Here is a 14,642-nt window from a genome sequence, read left to right as displayed (position 1 = left end):
AGCCCGTGCTCCACAAGAGAAGCCACCACAGTGAGAAGCCCGTGCACTGCAACAAAGAGCAGCACCCGCTCACCGCAACTACAGAAAGCCTGTGTGCAGCAGCGAAGACCCAACACAGCCAAAAATAAATAAATAAATAAATAAATTTAAAAAAAAGATAGTCATCAAATTACAAGAGAAGAGAACAAAAGAAGAAAGGGGAAAAAAGACCTCATAAACAAATCCAAAACAATTAACAAAATGGCAATAGTAACATACCTATTGATAATTGCCTTAAATGTAAACAAACTAAATGCACAAACCAAAAGATATACACTGGCTGAATAGATACAGAACAGGACCTGTATATATGCTGCCTACAAGAGACTCATTTCAGATCTAGAGACACATACAGACTGAAAGCGAGGGGACAGTAGAAGATATTCCATGCAAATGGAAATCAAAACAAAGCCACAGTAGCAATATTTTTATCAGAGAAAGTAGACTTTAAAATGAAGATTGTTGTAAGAGATAAAGAAGGACATATGCATAATGATCAAAGGATCAATCGAAGAAGAAGATATAACAATTGTAAATACATAGGAACACCTCAATATATAAAGCAAATGTTAACAAACGTAAGAGGAGAAATTGACAGTAACACAATAACAGTGGGGGACTTTAACACACCCCACTATCCCATCCCCACTTCTGTGGTCACCTTGGAAAGCAACAACCTGGAATCACAGTGAAAACCACCAGCTTTGCAATCACCTAATGGATTAAAGCTCCTTCAAATGCCCATTCCCAGAGAACTGTCATTATTTGACCTGTCTGGTGGTTCCTTGGAAGGCCCCACTCATAGGCTCTCTTTATTTGATCTGACTTGGAGCTTGCCAGTGCAAACCATCTTTTATCCCAGAGAAGCTTGTCAAAAACAGTCGCAGACAATTGTTTAACAGTGCAGCTGCCTGAGGCAGTAGACAACAGGGCAAATGAGAGGTTCCAATAAACTAAAATGAAAAAAATAAGAAATGAGATGTTTATGGGGGCTTTGAAAAGCTCAGGTATGAACCTTGGTATTGAAAAAGCCAAAAACATGTCCAGGATTGTGCACATGCTCAGGAATGACATGAAAAGGCCCTAAGATCACAATTCTGGGTACCCTTGAGAGTCTGCATAAGCAAGGAGCAAGCAGAGTTTTAAACTGTCTGGCTAAGTATTGATTACATACCCCAAATTGCATACAGAGCCCCTTATCATAAAGTGGAACACCTATTGGTTTCAGGCATATAGGGAAACTTCTGTCATTGTTTCAGGAAACCATATCTAAAGAACTAAAGGAAAGTGTGAGAACAGTATCTAACCCAATAGAGAATAATAATAAAAAGATAGAAATTAGTTTTTAAAGGAAATCCTGGAGCTGAAAAGTACAATATTGAAATGAAAAGTTCACTAAAGGGGTACAATGGCAGGTAAGAATCAGCAAAACTGAAAGATAGGTAAATTGAGATGATCCAATCTGAGAAAACGGATAGAAAAATGAATGAAAACAATGAACAGAGCCTCAAGAGAACTGTGGGACACCGGAAACCCCTACAAAAAAAAACCCCCCAAAACACACAACATACTCCCTAACAGTTTTCACAGAGGAGAAGGGATAGAAGGGGCAGAAAGAATATTTGAAGAAATAATGGGTGAAAACGTCCGAAATTTGATGATGAACCACAATCTACACATCTATGAAGCTCAATACATTCCAAGTAGGATAAACTCAAAGAGATCCACATGTAGATGTATCATAGTCAAATTGTCAAAAGTTAAATATAAAGAGAGAATTTTGAAAGCAGCAAGAGAGAAGTGACTTGTCAAATCCAAAGAAATCTTAATAACATTTGATTTCTCATTAGTAACCAGTTAATGCCAAAAAAAGTGGGATGACATTTTCAAAGTATTGAAAGAAAAAGACTGTCTATCACAAACTGTATATCCAGCAAAACTATCCTTCAGAATGGAAGGATCAACTTCCATCACTACTGGATGAAGAGCTCCATTACTTGCACCTAAGTGTAAATTATTAAAACAAACAAACCAACAAACATAACCTAAAAAAAATGTTTTTTAACCCCAATCATGCCAAGACTTTGGAAAAGGTTCAAAGAGGAAACAGCAAATAAGAAATACGTATTCAAGAAAAAATATAAATATTTGGTAGGAAAGGTGAAAATCTGTGATATTTCAAGAAAGACTGCTGCCTGCCTCCCTCCTCCTAGTTCAGTGAGGTGAGACTCCACTCCAGACTGCTGCAGCCAAGAACATAGGGCTATTTCTTCTCTCAGCTACCAGCTGTAAGGCTTTCTTCCTGGGAGAATCAGGACATCAATGTTTCTCATACTGCCTGCAGCTATCTATTGCTGAAGCTTAGTCCCAAGTGAGTGTGGTGGAGAGGTAGGGGGTTGCCTTCTTTTATCCAACCTCCACTCATGGAATGGAGACCCTATTTTGGGCATGGCACACTGACAATACTTGAGGAGCTGCAATATAAGGGAAATGAAATTTCAAATCACAATGAGATAACATTTCACATCAACTAGGGTGGTATAATAAAAACAAAGCAAAACAAATAAGAGTTGATGAGGAAGGATTTAGAAAAATTGGATCCATCATACATTTCTAACATCTATAATGTAAAATGGTGCAGTTACTTTGGAAAACAGTCTGGCAGTTCCTCAAAAGGTGAAACATAGAGTTACCATATGACCCAGAATTTCCAATCCTAGGTATGTGCTGAATGATTTTGTTTATATGAAACATCTAGAATAGGCACATCTATAGCAACAGAATGTAGTAGTTGCCAGGAGCTAGAGGGAGGGAAGAATGGGTAGTGACTGCTAATGGTTATGGGGTTTCCTTTGGGGTGATAAATATATTCTGGAGTTAGTAGTGGTAGCTATTGTACAAGGTTATGACAAAAAATCCATTGAATTGCATACTTTAAAACTCTAATGGTGAGCTTAATGGTATGTGTATTATATCGGGAGAGAGAGAGAATGAAAGAAATAGTTACTTTTTACTTGGAAGTTTGTCATTATGGCTTAGGAGTTTGAAAATCACTTGGTCAGCCTTATGCAGTGTCAACCATATGCAGTGTCAACCATACACTAATAGCTTACCTCAGTTCCTGTTTCTCTCCAATCCCAAGCCCGACTTCCCCCTGGCCACACTTTGCAGTCCTTATAGATTTTAGTAGAGCCGTGTACTTTCATTTGCCCCCATGAGAGGGAAGCAATTTCAGGGGAAGACATAAGGAACTTAATTGAACTCTGAAATTAAAAGAAAAATACACTAAATCAGTTTTAAAGTAAGGTTGAAACAGCTCCAAAATACAGGAGCTATACTATAAACAGAATGTATTTCAAATTACAATGCTGTATACAAAATATAGTAAGCCCTGGTCCTCTATGAGTTAAGAAGCATCTTTCTCATTTATGTGGTTGTCACTTCTCCAGAGGTCTAAAAAGTGAAATGTTTTTCTTGGGATCCTGAATCATCCAACCATGGAAACTAGATACTACAATTACTTCTCAGACGCTGGAGGGAATTCTCTGGATTTTTTTTTGTTTTTGTGGCACGCGGGCCTCTCACCGCCGCGGCCTCTCCCGTTGCGGAACACAGGCTCCAGACGCACAGGCTCAGCCGCTCTGCGGCATGTGGGATTCTCCCGGACCGGGGCACGAACCCGTGTCCCTTGCATCGGCAGGCGGACTTTTAACCACTGCGCCACCAGGGAAGCCCCTCAGGATATTTTTGAGAGGTAAAATTAAAGGTGGAGATTTACTTCAGCATGATGGAGTGAGGAAGTTGACAAATCCTTTCCCTAAAAGCAGGTATAAAGCTGGACAAAACTGTCAAAATAAAAATTTGGCACTCTGGAAATAATATTAAAGATATATTACAAACTGAAAAACGCTTATTCATGAAAACCACTGAATTTCAGATAAGAACAGTAAGATGTTTTGTTGTTCTTGCCTGGGATTACTCCCATGCCCCTACAACAGTTGTTGGCACAGAGGTTCAACTTGATTGGGGTAGGGCATGAAAACCAACAGTCTTGCTGCTAAGGCAGAGGAGGCTCACTTGATTTAGAGCATTTTCAGTTAACCTGGTGATTTCAGTGGCAAGTAAATATGGGTGGCAGGTGGCTCTGCTTCCTTAATATTGTAAGCCTGTTTGGAACAAGCAATGGATTGTCAGAGTAGACAGGGATTTAAAAGGAATTCCCAAGAGGCGCTTGGTAAGCTCTCTATCCAGAGTGGAGCAAAGGCTGTGAGCATATGCATCAAAGACAGGAATAGGCCTAAGTCATGGAAATGTTCTGGGCCAATGGAGCCTATAGAACATGCAAAGTGAAGAGGTGAGGGGGCTCAGAAGGACTCAGAAGAATGTAAGAGCCAGGGAAGAGATGAAAACATCTGAACATTGAATGTACTCCCCAGCACAGACACTGATCCATCAGTAGAGAGGGTTAAGTCTTACTGGCTTGAGGTGTTTGAACACAATCTTTGGCTGTACACTAAGACATATAGGCACAGAGGAGACCCCCTAGGAAGCCAAGCTTAAAAGTAAAAACAAGGGGAACTCCCTTACGGTCCAGTGATTAGGACTTGGCACTTTCACTTCTGGGACCAGGGTTCAATCCCTGGTTGGGGAGTTCCCACAAGCCATGTGGCACGGACGAAAAAAAAAAAAAAGAAAAAAAAAAAAAGCCCTTAATACAGATTTCAGTGGCCACACATTGCATGGGAGACAGAATCCACAGATTTAGTTTAGGCAAGTGACTAAACAGAAACAAATAAACTAAGAACAACAATGTAGGGGGAAAATCCAAATGCAGACTCTATAATACATTATCTAAAATACCCAGTTTTCAATAAAAAATTACAAGACATGCAAAGAAACAAAAAAATGTGACTCATACTCATCAACTGAAACAGTATCTGAGCACTCCCATATATTTGATTTAGCAAAGACTTCAAAGAAGCTACTCTAAGTATGTTCAAAGAACTAAAGGAAACTATTCATAAAGAATCAAAATTATGATGAAACAGGGGACGGGCAAGTTAGGGGGATGGGATTAAGAGATACAAAATGCTCTATATAAAATAGATACGCAACAAGGATATATTGTATAGCACAGGAAATTATAGCCATTATCTTGTAACTTTTAGTAGAGTATAATTTGTAAAAATACTGAATCACTATGTTGTATACCTAAAACTAATATAACGTTGTAAATCAACTATACCTCAGGGACTTCCCTGGTGGTCCAGTGGTTAACAATCCACCTTCCAGTGCAGCGGACGCGGGTTCCATCCCTGGTCAGGGAACTAAGATCCCGCATGCCGCAGGGCAACGAAGCCCGTGTGCTGCAACTACAGAGCCTGCATGCCACAACTACAGAGGCTGTGTGCTGCAACTAAGACCCGACGCAGCCAAAAATAAATAAATAAATATTTAAAGAAAACTATACTTCAGTGTAAAAATTATGACAATGACTCAATGAATATAGAATCTCAATAAAGAGACATTTCAAAAAAGAATCAAATGGGAATTCTAGCATTGATAAGTACAATAGCTAAAAGGTGCTTGATTCAGGTTTCTCCAGAGAAACAGCACCAGTAGACTATATATATTAACAGATTTATTTCACAGAAGTGTCTCATGCAACTGTGGGGATTGGCTAGTGCAAAATGTGCAGGGCAGGCTGGCAGGCTGCTCTCAGGCAAGAGTTGTCATTTCAGTATTGACGTGTTATTTCTTCTTCCTCAAGGAAACCTCACTTTTCCTTTTGCAGCCTTTCAACTAATTGAATGAGGCCTTCCAAGAGTATTGAGGATAATCTTCTTTATTTAAAAGTCAACTAATTGTAGATGTAAACTAGGTCCACAAAACACCTTCATAGCCAGCACCTAGATTAGTGTTTGATTGGATAACTGAGTGCTATAGCCCAGCCAAGCTGACACACAAAATTAACCATCACAGTCTACCCCTTGTTAATATGGTACCTATATACATGTCCTTAAACTGTATTTAATCTCCAAATAAAGACAATAACAAAGTGATATTTCTCCCTAATATTAATAACTACTAACCTATTTTTAAAATGTGTAATACAACAAAGGACATAAACACACTATCTTTGGTGCTATGGGGGGAAGACACAAATTTATAAAACGTGATTCTTGTTGAGAAGTTAATATTACACTAGAGGAGAGAAGACATATGCAAATTACTAACAATTTTTTAAAGGTGACTTTTAAAAATTACAAGGTAACTTTTGAAAAGTGGTATAAGGAAATTATAACGAACTGTTATGAGGGTTGAGAGAGACTTCTGTACTAGTCTGCTAGAGTTTCCATAGTAAAATAACGAAGACTGGGTAGCTTAAACAACAGAAATTTATTTTCTCATAGTCTGGAGACTGGAAGTCCAAGATCAAAGTGCCAGCAGGGCTGGTTTCTGGTGAGACCTCTGTTCCTGGCTTGCAGATGGATTCTTTCTTGCTTTGTCCCCACATGGCCTTTTCTCTGTTCATGAGCACTCTTGATGTCTTTTCCTTTTCTTATAAAGATACCGGTCCCATTAGAGCCCCAATCCTCACGGCCTCATTTAACTTTAGTTACCTCCTTAAAGGCTCTATTTCCAAATATAGTCCCATTGAGGATTAGGGCTTCAACATATGAATTTTGGGGAGGCACAGTTTGGTCCATAGTAGCTATCCTATGGCAGTACTACACAGTCTTGATTACTGTACCTTTGTAGTCACTTTTGAAACCAGGAAGTGTGAGACCTTCAACTTTGTTCATCACTTAAAAAACCGTTTAGGATATCCTGGGTTCCTTGCACTTCCATATTAATATTAGGACCAACTTACACATTTCTACAAAAAAGCCAACATAATTTTTCTTTCAGTAAAAATAATTATTTCATCAGAGAAATTGGTTTCAGCCTTGCTCTTAAGAAATAAGAATAGACCGATGCATAAAAAAAAATTAAGAAAAAAGATGGTAAGGCACTTCTAAAAGTGTTTCTTCAATGAATACAATTCTATTACAACAGAGAATTCAGTTTTCATTAAGAGAAAGAACCAGAAAATGGCTGGATTAAATCTTGTTTATTACTTCTTTTTATTGTCATATATTTTCCTATGAAACTATTTTGAAGACCATAGATTCCTACTTCTGTTGACATTTAACAGTTTTTTCACTACATATAACATATCCATATACTTCTAGAAGTATTTCTTGTAAAAGTGAGTTTTAAACAAACCTAAGTAAATTTGCTTGTTACTAATTAGGAATTCCCAAACTGGCTCCACAACTGAATCCAGTTCACTTCAAAGTACATTTGCCAGGCTTACAATATCTGTAAAAAAAATTGTGTGACAAATGCAAAGATAATATGTTGGAGAGACAGAAATATGTATAAATTATTCCATTATACGGCAGACTGTTATCAATGTAATTTGACAAAATTGAAGGCTAAGCCATTAAATTTTAAAATCAAAGCATAATTACATTCAATTAAATGCAGAAATATCTTTTAGAGTTCAAGAGTTTTCACAAATGTATAAACTTGCTAAGCATGAAACAGAATGTATCTCGAAATTTCCCTTGTGCACCTTTCTAGTCAATCCCCTTCCAAGCTCAAAAGAAGCTTTTGATTTCTGTTCCCATATATTAGCCAGACCTTCATATTGATGGAATTTTACAGTACCTACTCTTTTGTGTTTTTCTTCTTTCACTCAAAATGCTTTTGAGATTCACCTATGTTGTAATATATATCAAGTGTGTATCAGTCTGAGTAGTAGTCTGTTGAAAGACTATATCACAATTTATTTACCCATTCTTCTTCTGATGAGCATTTTGTTTCTTTTTGGTATTTTGAATAAACTAGTCACTAATTCTGAATGCAAAACTATTTTGTCTTTTCCCCTAAGAGAATGTGAAATTTGAACTATCTTAAGAAATTTCTTATTCATAAATAAAGACTGAGTGTAGGTAATTTAATGCTTATTTAAAGGCTTCTTTATGGAAGTAGCAGTAAATCAATTACAGTTTTTTTTTAAAGCTACTTATTTTTTCTATCTTTACCTTTTAGTTTGATATATATAATGCAATTATTTAACTATGTAAATTGGGATTAAATTCTTGTAACCCACAAATTCTCTTAGCCCAAGGCAAGAAGAGACGGTGCTTATCATTTATTTTTTTTCCAAGAACAGACTTAGTGAAGGTATGACCTAAACCTTGCTTTGTAGTACAACATCTCTCATCTTTTGGGTGGATATAACTTTTGATGCCCAAGGACTTTGTTCTAATGCCAATCTTGATTACAAAAGCAGAAACTCTAACCTTATTTATCAGTCCCCGCTTTGAGTAACAGTGTCAGCACTGAGAAAAGAAAAAAATTATATAAAGCTTTTTTTTTAGAAAGTTATATTTACAATCCCATGGGAGAGCAGGTGAGGTGCTGGAAAAGCTGAAAGCGAAGAGAGAGAAAGGAAAGAGGCAGGGGGGTAGTGTTCAGAAAACGATATAACTAAATCTTTCTTTTGGTTTGAAGGGTTTTTTTCCATCAAAATTCATTCACAAAGATATGATTTTATTTAATATTGTGTACCTGCCTTTCATTTAAGGTCAATTAAGTTATGATCTTATGAAGATTTTTGTATCTTTGCAAAACTGGTAAGTTCTGGGTCAAATTTTTCTTAAACTGGGGTCTTCGGGGCCCCAGGTATAGAGATATATATACTTGGGAGTTTGAGAGTTCTACCAATATATTTCAGTTTATTTATTTATTTTTTTAATTGAGGGATAGTTGATGAACAACATTATATAAGTTTCAGGTGTACAACACAGTGATTCACACTTTTAAAACACAATTTTTAAAGGTTATACTATATTTACATCCATTATATTGTAAAATATTGGCTATATTCCCTGGTATACAATATATGTTTTAGTTTAGTTCTGTTTCATTTCAGTGTTGTTTAACATATTTTACTACACATTAAATTAAGACTTCTCTTTTGCTATGATAATTCATCACATTTTCCTAAAGTGAGACTTTTCTTTCTTTTTTTTTTAACTTTTTTTTTTAAACATCTTTATTGGAGTATAATTTCTTTACAATAGTGTGTTAGTTTCTGCTTTATAACAAAGTGAATCAGATATACATACACATATATCCCCATAAAAATATGGAATGCTTCACGAATTTGCATGTCATCCTTGCGCAGGGGCCATGCTAATCTTCTCTGTATCATTCCAATTTTAATATATGTGCTGCCGAAACGAGCACTTTTTAAACTTTTCTATTGTGGCACAATATACATAACATAAATCTTACCATTTTAACCATTTTTAAGTGTGTAGTTCAATGGCATGAAGTACATTCATATTGCTGTATAGACTTTAATTACATCAGTATTTCTTAAACTGATATTTTCAAGAGCATTTGTAAATTTTATTTTTCTTTTTTATAAAATTAATTTTTATTGGCATATCTTTACAATGTTGTGTTAGTTTCTACTGTACAGCAAAATGAATCAGCTATACATATACATATATCCCCTCTTTTTTGGATTTCCTTTCCATTTAGGTCACCACAGTGCTTTAAGTACAATTCCTGTGCTATACAGTATGTTCTCGTTAGTAATCTATTTTATACATAGTATCTATAGTGTATATGTGTCAATCCCAATCTCCCAATTCCTCCCCCTCCCAGTATTTGTAAATTTTAAAAGAACATTTTTTTCCTTTAAAAAGGGTTTGTAGGGACTTCCCTGGTGGTGCAGTGGTTAAGAATCCGCCTGCCAAAGTAGGGGACACAGGTTCGAGCCCTGGTCTGGGAAGACCCCACATGCCGTGGAGCAACTAAGCCCCAGCACCACAACTACTGAGCCTGCGTGCCACAACTACTGAAGCCCACATGCCTAGAGCCCATGCTCCACAGCAAAGAGAAGCCACCATAATCGCACTGCAACGAAGAGTAGCCGCTGCTCGCCACAACCAGAGAAAGCCCGCGCACAGCAACAAAGACCCAACACAGCCAAAAATAAATAAATAAAATTTTAAAATAAATAAATTAATAAAAAGGTTTGTAATTTTTTTTTTAAGTTTTTTGCTGCACCCCACTGGTATGTGGGATCTTAGTTCCCCGACCAGGGATCGAACCCTCACCTCCTGCTTTGGAAGGCAGAGTCTTAACCATTGGACTGATGGGGAAGTCCCAAAAAGGGTTTGTATATTATTTGAGATTAAGAATCAGTATTCTAGGTAATAAAGTCCTCTTATAATATAGAATTTTTTTCTCTTGATAAACGAGTATTCTTTCTTTCTTTAGATAATAAGTCTGATATAGAACATTACAGTTTTTCCCTTTTTTACCTAGAAATGCAGAAGAAAATTCAATTTTTTTTTTTTGAAAATTCAATTTTTAATTGTGGTAATCATTTTTTCTGTTCCCAATATAATTACTTGCCTATATATTTCTTTATTTTCCTTTAATTATAAATGGTCCTATTTTAAATGGTTTATATTATACTTTGAAATTCTTTTTAGTAAGTAGATACTATATAAATTTTAAATGCGCACTGAAATTTTTGGCTCAAAGTAGTAAACTATCAATTACAAATAGCTGAACTCTATCTAAGTTTTAGGAATTTTCTTCAATAGTAGCAACTAATATTTTTAAAGTATTTACAGTGTGCCAGGGCACTGTGCTAATCAATGTACTGTGAATTATCTAGTAAAATCCTATGTTGTAGGTACTATTATCACCCCGACTTTACAGAGGTTCAAAGAAATAAAAAATCTTCCGCAATGTCCTGAGGCGGTTCCGTTAGAAATCAAGTCTTGCTGAACTCCAAAGCTCAGGCTCTTAACCAAAATGCACATTGTATCCCAAGCCGCACATTCTACTTTGCATTACTGATGGTTTTTCCGAGATTCTTTGTGGGAGAATGCTCATTGCTTCTCCCAACGAAGCGGAACCCTGTCTTGTAACAAACTTTTTGCCCTTGCACAAAGTTTCCTACCATGTCCACCCTCAGTGCAGTCCTGGTCCACCCTCTGATCTTGGGCTGCTACAGAGCCTGGTCCCCAGATCTTCGTGCCTCAACAAAGCCCCTCCCCCTCACACGCTGGCAACCACAGCAGGGCCCTGTCCTCTCACACCTTGGTCCCTGTGAAGAGCCTGGTCCCTTTAGACCCTGATTTCCTAGCAGGGCCCCAACTCCGCAGACTAGTGATCCCGGCAGAGCCTCGTTCCATCAGGCCCTCGTCCCCCAGAGTTTTCAGACACTGCTTTCCAGCACAGGTGCGGTTCTTGTACCTTAGCAGTATCCCTCAGCAGACGTTCACTGAGACTTCTCCATACAAAGGTTCCAACCAAACCCCTAATTCAGGGCACCTCTCCACCTTTCCCTTCTCCACCTTTTTCTCAGAATCGTTTTTTTCCCCCCTATTCTGCTCTTTTGTTGCTTCTTATTCACTCTCCTCAACTTCCCCCACCATCTGGTAACCCAGTTTCTGTCCCGGGAGTGCCCCCCCAAACTTACCCAACGCCCTCTCTCCAAGGAGCAGCGATCTCGAACGGCTCCCTGCTTTACCTCTCACCTTTGCTCCCGAGGACCCGGTTAGGCGATCCCCCCACGACTCGCGCAGCCCTGAAAAAGTCTTTTGGCCTGTTATCGAGTGCAGCTCCGCCCTCTTCAAGCCTATTGGTCACCGTTCCTAAAACTCCCGCCTCTCCAGCTTCCAGCCCGCCTCCCTGCCCCGCAGCCCTTGTTTTCATTCCCCTTGTCACACGAGGCAGTGGCGAACCCAAAGTGGGAGGAGCGAGGGAGGGGGGCGGAAAGAGAGCAGAAAGCGAAAGGCACAGGGCGCCTCTCTTTCCTACGTCTGACTAGGTTCTCGACTGCTCCGGGCCGCCGTTGTATTGTGGGATCGCTGCGCCGTGCCTGAGACGCTCGGATCCGCAGGGGCGCCCACTTGCTAGCGCCTCCTGTCGTCTGTAAGGTTGCCCTGCCATTCCTCGGCACCCCAACTCCCCCCACCCCCCTATCGCCTCCTCCTCCATCCTCCAGTTCAAAATGGCGGCGGCGGCGGCAGCGGCGGTGGCTATGGCTCCTCCGGGCTGCCCGGGTTCTTGCCCTAACTTCGCCGTAGTCTGCTCCTTCTTGGAGCGCTACGGGCCGCTGCTCGACCTGCCTGAGTTGCCGTTCCCCGAGCTGGAGCGGGTGCTGCAAGCTCCGCCGCCGGACGTCGGCAACGGAGAAGGTAAGCTAGGGGCCCGAACGCCCGGCGGGAAGCGGCCCTGGCATGCTCCTTCTCTCCGCTCTTCACAGACACCCCGGACCTCCGCGGCTCTGTCCTCTCGCTGGGGCGCAGTTCAGCCCGGCCGATCTTCTCCTCCCAGCCCCCGGGGTCTTGGGCAGTGGGGAGGCGGGGCGGAGGCCCCATAGAGCCACTCCGCCCGACGCCCAGCAGAGGTGGGGGCGTCGCGGGCTAGGTCTGGGCTGGGGGCGGGGAGGGGTCATTGTGCTGGTCGGCCGCCCCTGGGACTGCTATCCCGCGGCGGGGACCGGGCCCCCCAATCCTTCTCCCTCTCGGTGGCGGGGGAAGGGGAGCGCAGGTTCCGGCCAGCTTTGCGCTTTTCTCCTCTACTCCTCCCTCACTCCCTCCCCTCCTCCCACCATCCTCGCTACCATCTCCGGGGAGGCTGGGCTCATCTTCTCGGGGCGCCCCTTTCTCTCCCTCCACCTGGGTGGGCGGGGGCAGCGGACACTTCATCTCTCCCTCCCTCTAGTGGGAACTCCCCCGAGAGAGTCGGCTCTGGTCTCTTTTCCTTTCCCCTCCAGGGCTGGTTTAACCCCCCAAACTCCTTCCTCTGAGTCCGGAGGTTTGCTCCTCCTCCTTAGGAGGGGGTCCTCCTCCATTCTCGCTTTGGGGGGTGAAGTCGGTTCAGCTTCTCCACTTTGGAGGGTAGAGGGTTAATTTCTCCTCCCCCATAGTTTTCCTCCTCCCCACCTCCCCCCAAATAATAGAAGAGCATCTCCCCACTTTTCCAGTCCCTTCCCCCTTCATCCTGGCATAAGGCTTAGGGGAAGAAGAAGTCGCCCTCCCATTTGCAGGGTAGGGTGGGGTGGTTAGTATGCAGGGTGGAGGAGGGGCTCAGACGGAGGGGAAACAGTTGAAGAAGGTGCTTGTTGCTCATGTTTCTCTCTCTGGTGCCGCCGGTCTATTATTGGTGTTCGCAAGTGGTGCTCCTTCCACATAAGGCCACCGCGCGGCTTCAGGGCGCATGCTCTGCCCGGCCCCATTGAAACTTCCTGCTGCTGCTGCGGCGGCGGCGGCTGGTGGTTCTTTTCGCTGGAGCATCTCCGCGCTGCGCCTGCTGCCTCCAGCCCTCATTGAGCGCATACACTCACTCCCTCCCTATTTATTCCCGATCCATGCCTCTGCTTTCTGGCACATTTCTTTTTTCAGAGAAGGGTTTTTTTGTTGTACTCTGAGCATTGCCTTTATCTGGGAACAGCCCTTGGCTGGAGAAGAAACGTTTCCAAATAGGTCTTTTTTTTCCCCCCTTTTTGTCCGTATTAGGTGGCCACAGTGGACTGGGTATTGTGCAAAACAGATAGCTATTTCCTTTACAAGAAATCAGGACTGCTCTTTAATTCTCCATGGAAATGAAGAAGTTTCTGTTAACAGAATATATTTACATAGCTAGGAAGAGCCCAAGTGTGAAGTTGTTCAAAATATTACCTATAGAGAAAATTATATTATGGCTACCAAAGACTCAAATTAATACAGCAGTTATGATACAGGCATATATCTCTTCTTACCTGCCCAGATCTCCTCTACCATTCATAAATTCTGGCAAATAAAAGATTATATTATATAAAGACTTCTGCAGAATTTCTTGAAAAGTTAAACTCCCCAATATAGTAATTTCAATTGCAATTTGATGGCTATCAAATTGTATTTACATTTCTTTTACGGAAATGATCATTATGAAGGAGAGTGGTCATTATGAAGGAGAGTGCCTTATAAGTTACTTTTAGGATACCTTGGGAAATGATGGTAATGTATCTATAAGAGAGAAATGTGGGAATTTGAGGAAAGGGATTGCTGGTAAATTGTTTTTGGAATGTATTTGGACCAAGTTGGAATGCAGGCATAAATTTTCTGTCCTGGCATTGTATTTTGGGTGGTATATAAGATTGCTTGCTTCTCCATTCCTTTTAAGTATTTTGGCCACTGCATTTGGCTTCTGTTAGTAACAAGAAAAAATATCAGAGTCAGTCTAATACTTCATGTTACTTTTCTATCTAGGATTGAACAATGGGCGACTAGCTAAGTAAAAAATGAGAAGTAATACGAGTTGAGAGATTATACCAGTGGGTTCAGCCATGCATTCCTGTTGGTATAGTTTCAACTATAATAATAGATCTTGTCATAAGGTGATCCAAGAATAATAACTAATGTTACGCAGTTCAAGATCCTTGGCAAGTGAAAAGTCTCTGCAGGTGAAATGCTGCTACTGTGCAGGGAAAAGATTTTCAGGCCTTTGGTGATGGTTAACCTACTTGTAGTAGT

At 40.7% G+C, this 14,642-nt stretch overlaps 2 protein-coding genes and 1 non-coding gene across 4 annotated transcripts in view; 1 reads left to right on the top strand and 2 right to left on the bottom strand.

Moving 5' to 3' along the window:
* Positions 1–11,771, bottom strand: part of AAMDC (adipogenesis associated Mth938 domain containing) — a 33,608-nt gene extending 21,837 nt beyond the window's left edge. Inside the window, exons 1-2 of the mRNA XM_027083499.1 lie at positions 11,603–11,771; positions 3,153–3,302 (exon numbers count right to left, since the gene is read on the bottom strand). Coding sequence (XP_026939300.1) covers positions 3,153–3,284 — 132 coding nt within the window. The 5' untranslated portion in view covers positions 3,285–3,302; positions 11,603–11,771. The remainder of the gene's footprint in view (positions 1–3,152; positions 3,303–11,602) is intronic.
* Positions 9,236–9,342, bottom strand: LOC113607882 (U6 spliceosomal RNA). Its single transcript, XR_003428132.1, has one exon. It is a non-coding gene; the product is annotated as a U6 spliceosomal RNA (small nuclear RNA).
* Positions 11,772–11,947: 176 nt separating the features above from the next.
* RSF1 (remodeling and spacing factor 1) overlaps positions 11,948–14,642 on the top strand; it is a 165,566-nt gene continuing 162,871 nt past the window's right edge. The window contains exon 1 of one of the 2 annotated variants that reach the window (XM_027083495.1): positions 11,948–12,323. In XM_027083495.1, the coding sequence (XP_026939296.1) occupies positions 12,137–12,323 (187 nt within the window). In that variant the 5' untranslated portion in view covers positions 11,948–12,136. The remainder of the gene's footprint in view (positions 12,324–14,642) is intronic. The other variant, XM_027083493.1, reaches the window with a different exon arrangement.

The sequence above is a fragment of the Aethalodelphis obliquidens genome, unplaced genomic scaffold, assembly GCF_003676395.1.
Source record: "Aethalodelphis obliquidens isolate GAN/ISIS:26980383/991018 unplaced genomic scaffold, ASM367639v1 scaffold50, whole genome shotgun sequence".
NCBI classification, from domain to species: Eukaryota; Metazoa; Chordata; class Mammalia; order Artiodactyla; family Delphinidae; genus Aethalodelphis; species Aethalodelphis obliquidens.
This window is presented reverse-complemented; position numbering and strand designations above follow the sequence as displayed.